Consider the following 5,000-nt stretch of genomic DNA (forward strand, 5'->3'; position numbering starts at 1 on the left):
GGAAGTTACAATCCTCTGAATATATTGTAATAAATGTTTAATAAATATGTTTGGAAAATGGCCTGTGCTTTTTATTAAGTTTCATTTTGCCCTGGTCACGTGCGTTTATTTTGCATGAAAATGTATGCATTTACAGTGTTTTTATATTTTGATAAAATAACCGAATTGAAAGGTTTAACGTTGATAGTGTTGCGGTCCACTCGCCTGGTTTGGGTGCGGGCAACGTGGGATCGGTTCCCACTCGGTGATGGTGTCTGCGTGTGCCCTGCCACTGGCTGGCGACCGGTTCAAGGATGTAGTGCGCTTTTCGCCTCGAGTTAGCTGGAATAGACTCCATCGCCCCTCCGCGACCCTGTCCGGGATAACTGACACTTTGCATGTCCTTCGACGGCATGTTTAACCCTGATCGCAGTCTAGTAACTGTAATGAAACTTTCTATTGGGCAACATCCTGTCACGTCTAAAAAAGAACACGCATGATTGGTTGTTCTCCCTTCACTCTGATTGGTAGTATGTCTCGCGAATGGCGGAACCGGGCGGCCAATGCTTGCATTTAGCAAACAATCGTTTCTATGTTTGCAATTCGGAAATCATTAAATATATTGTGTGGACATTTTAGTCCGTAAGTCTTCGTTTTATTCGTTCTTTCTTTTGTTCTCCAAACAGTCATAATTTAATATTTTTGTGTTGAAAATAGTATTTTGACAAAAGTGCCCTGGTTAGCATCTTTGTTGGAAGTTTAGGCCTCGAACGTCTGTTTAATGGTTTTTAACAATAGCCGTGACACAATTTTGCATGTTTTGGATAATTGTTTTTCAAACCGAATGAAAAACAACAAGATGGGAGTTAATAACATTTCGATGAGCTGCAACTATTGAGATGTGTTTGTAATATCGCTGTAATTGAAGACATATTACGGGCAGCACCATTAAATTTGAAGATCACAAAGGAAGATGTCCTACGGCGCCGCAGGAAGCGGTGGGATTTCTACTTGGATGGTAAATAAATCGCCCGAATTTTTTTTTCTTCATGAGAATTACATTTAAGTAGCGGTATATGGTGTATATCGGGAATTCGGGTTATAAACATGGTGATCATTGTCGATTGTACCATTTACAATATTGGGCTAGACAACACTAGCCGGTTGTGTTGGCTGAAATCAAGACTATTTAGGATTGAAAATACATTTCACCTGAAGATCTATCCAACATATTTCACTAGCATCAAATAGATTATATTTTTAAAACCACCATCAATATGCGTGCCTTGTCTACTTAATTTAGAGGTAAACGCCAGTGACGTAATTATGCGTTTCTGCAGTGGTTCCCAACCTTTTTTTTGTCTTGCGTACCCCCGAACCTCGAGGTCACACCATGAGTACTCCCTCACTCTTACGCGCGGATAAATCTCGAAATATCCAATTGTCACTCTCCAAATATAGAACGTAACACAACTGATTATCAAATGAAAATCTCCTTAATTTGATGATCATGCAATTCTATGACAATTTCTTTCTGACTCACTTTAATCCTGAAAATATATGATGCCTATATATATATATATATATATATATATATATATGTGTGTGTGTGTTAGGTTAGGTTTTGGGAGTCACCTGTATGTTTTTGAATTTGTCTTTTCAGGAGGCAGCAAATGGCAGGGGTGTAGCTGGTAAGATGGAAGGGGTCAATAAAGATAAGTTGGGCTCCAAGCTGTCTGTGGAAAGAGTGTACCAAAAGAAGACCCAGCTTGAACACATTCTTCTTCGACCTGACACATACATTGGCTCTGTGGAGCCCATCACACAGGTAAGTCAAATTGAGACTGTACAATGATCTAAAAATGAAATAACCTTGCATATACCTCTCCATAAAGCTCTGTGATATGATTTATTTTTTTATTTTTCAAATTATTTTTTTTCATACATCAACCTTTCTTTCCCTCTCAGCTAATGTGGGTATTTGATGAAGAGGTTGGAATGAACCAGAGGGAAATTACCTACGTACCTGGACTATATAAAATATTTGATGAGATTCTTGGTAAGTGAACAATTCAATTTGATTTTGGGATGTCCTTAAGCGATCACATGATTGTAAATTTGGGGGGTGACAATGTGATTTTCAGCCGATTGGTAGAAAAGGATGGGTTTTATTTAGTTTCTGAAATTTTAAAGTTAAATAACAAAAATAATTCACAACATTTAAGCAGGGATGTAGAGATTCATCGAAGATCGATATAATAAAATAGGAATCGATGTAAAAAAATGAAAGAATCAATTCGCAAGGCCATGTTAACAAGAGCTGCTCTCTCATGTCCCTTCTGTAAACAAACTGCATATGCACAATTACTTAATACGATGTAAACTTCCCTTTTACAGCAGCAGAGCAGTGATAAACAAACATCTAAAAAGGAAGCACTTTGCGGCTGATGCCCCAATTAATTTCTGACACAGCGGCAGTCGTGTGATACTAGCTGTACTTAGCACACAAGTCCTGTTGTGGTACACTAACCTATTGTTAAGGCTCAATTATGATTCTTTTTTTTTAAATTATGATTACTTTAGTAATAATTAAAAATCACAATCATTATTTTTTTCTGGTACAAATTTTTAAAAAATGTGTAAATGGAAACAATATTAAGACAAATCAAATTTATTTATCTTTAAACAAACAGTTGCAATGTATAAATTTGAGTATGCTTTAATTGGATTAAAAAAACAGTGCTTTGGAGTTTACTTGCTAAACACTTAAAAATGCTATACATTAATCCCCCATTTATCGCGGGGGATACGTTCCAAAAATAACCCGTGAATCCGCGAAGTAGTCAGCTTTATTTTTTTACTGTTATTTTACAATGCAATACTGGAGCCTATCCCAGCTATCTTTGGGCAGTAGGCGGGGGACACCCCTGTTACGCTCCGCGGGTGGAGGAGGTAGTTGGAGAGGACCAAAAACGCAGGGAAGCCAAGGCAAGGGTAACTTAAAGGGAGTTTAATTAACAAAACAAACAAAAAGGCAAACAAGGCACTTGGAACAAATAAACCAAACAACCAGGACGAACAAAACGCGACGGGACAGAACTAAACTGGACTATGAAACAGGGACCGTGACAAATAACCTGAGCTGTGACCTGTGAGCTATGAGAATGAACGAGAGCAAAGAGTAACGGTGGCATAAAGAAAGGGCAAAGTAAGGGCAGTGATGTCCGGAAATAGGGCAAAGTAAGGGCAATGCACCGACGCCGAATAGTCAGCGCCAGGCGTTTAAGTAGTGAATAATAAATGAGTAAACGAGTAACAGGTGCGTGGCTGGTGGGCGATGGAAGGGAACGCCCCCCACGCCCGTTGAGCAAAACATAAACAAAAACATGACATGACGGAACGGACCATGACACACCCTGAATTGGTTGCCAGCCAATCGCTGTCTCTCACTGTGAGGCCATCATGCCGCCACAGAAAATACTATAAAATACAATACAACTTTATTTATGTAGCGCATTTCACAACAGCCGAAGCTGTAACAAAGCGCTTTCCATATGGTGTCCAGCTAAGAATTCACAAACTAAATTACATGGGGTACATGGTGTTTGTAAACTCATTGCAAAGCATTAACTTATTTTAACATCATGAACATAATTCTGGACCAGTCTTTAAAGGTGTCATCTTGACATAAAAATATGATCATTTGTACCTCCAAGTTAACAATTTGCAGACAGAACAGCATGTAGAGTGAAACAGGTAACGACCCTCATTTTCGATTTTCTTTTTTATAACCGGACTTCCGTGCACTGTTGCTGTGTAGACTCCTGATATGTTCTGTGTCAGTCAACAGTCCAACATTGGTAAAAAACAATACCAAAGCATTTGTCCTCACGTCTACAAGTGTTAGAAGTGTCTGTTCCAACATTGTAGCAACATTTTCCAAGTTCACAAAAACACAATTGACCATGTTTGGCAACCTACTTCAATAAACAAAATGGCTCCAATAGTCCGATTTGCAAGTGTTGTGCAAAGAACATGAATATCTACAAATGTAATGCTTAATCGAAATTTTATTGAAAATAAATTTCATCTGCTTAAAATACGTATAGATGAAAATATAAAAGAATCAATTTTGATCACAAAACGATTTGTAACGATAGCAGTTAACTCTATTGTACATTTATTTATTTTCATGTTTCGTTCTGGCACTAACAAAATACTGCTAAGATAAATGTAGTTAAAACAGTCAAATTTATTTATTAAGTTTTTGTAAAGTTACTCTGTGTAACAAGGTAAAATGCATCTGTTAAAATCACATCATATTTTGGTTATGAAATGTGTTATTCATTTTGAAAAAAAAAGAGACGCAAAATAAATCAAATTGAAATCGGGCACTGAAAATCGAATCAAATCGGGGCTTAAGTGAATCATTACATCTCTACTTTTAAGCTATACCCAGATTAAACATTCAATATTATCTTAACTTTATATCATGCAGTTTTCTTTTCTCCATTTTGTGGCGGAAGAATAAAAAGTTTCAGTAACTGAGTCACAAACACACACACACACACACATATTCCTGTTTGGCTCTACAAGTGAGGTCCGGGTAACTCCAGATAAGAAGTGAGGACCACCCTTTCTGCTATGTTTAGAAAAGAAGTAATCTTATATTTGGACACTAGGTGCCACCCTAAATGCATTTTCCACTTCAATTTCTTTAAAAAACAAAGCTAAAACATTCCTAATTTTTACCAAAATCCATGCAGGAGTGAGTACTCTGAATGGGAGCATTGAAAGTCCTCACTCCTGCTGAGACTTAGGTTATATATAAATAAATATATAATATTATAAAATTATATAAAATTATAAAAAATATAAATAAATAAACACTTTCAAATAAGTTGAGTGGAAAAAATATTCTTTCAATGTAGACTTGCATTTTTCTCCTGTTTATTAACATGCAAGTTTAACATAACATAGCAGCCATTTTGTATTTTAATAAATACATAGTGAAATAGCGC

General features: G+C 36.8%; 2 protein-coding genes across 3 annotated transcripts in view; both read left to right on the forward strand.

Moving 5' to 3' along the window:
- LOC148321095 (peptide-N(4)-(N-acetyl-beta-glucosaminyl)asparagine amidase-like) overlaps positions 1 to 60 on the forward strand; it is a 16,674-nt gene extending 16,614 nt beyond the window's left edge. For both annotated transcript variants that reach the window (XM_088319573.1, XM_088319574.1), the window contains exon 12: positions 1 to 60. This exon is cut by the window's left edge and continues 445 nt beyond it. The gene's annotated coding sequence lies outside the window, so the exon portion shown is untranslated.
- Positions 61 to 521: 461 nt separating this feature from the next.
- Positions 522 to 5,000, forward strand: part of LOC148321096 (DNA topoisomerase 2-beta-like) — a 62,896-nt gene continuing 58,417 nt past the window's right edge. Inside the window, exons 1-3 of the mRNA XM_088319238.1 lie at positions 522 to 997; positions 1,643 to 1,807; positions 1,948 to 2,038. Coding sequence (XP_088175364.1) covers positions 953 to 997; positions 1,643 to 1,807; positions 1,948 to 2,038 — 301 coding nt within the window. The 5' untranslated portion in view covers positions 522 to 952. The remainder of the gene's footprint in view (positions 998 to 1,642; positions 1,808 to 1,947; positions 2,039 to 5,000) is intronic.

The sequence above is a fragment of the Idiotropiscis lumnitzeri genome, chromosome 16 (assembly GCF_059441095.1).
Source record: "Idiotropiscis lumnitzeri isolate Australia: NSW breed Sydney's pygmy pipehorse chromosome 16, RoL_Ilum_1.0, whole genome shotgun sequence".
In the NCBI taxonomy this organism is placed as follows: Eukaryota; Metazoa; Chordata; class Actinopteri; order Syngnathiformes; family Syngnathidae; genus Idiotropiscis; species Idiotropiscis lumnitzeri.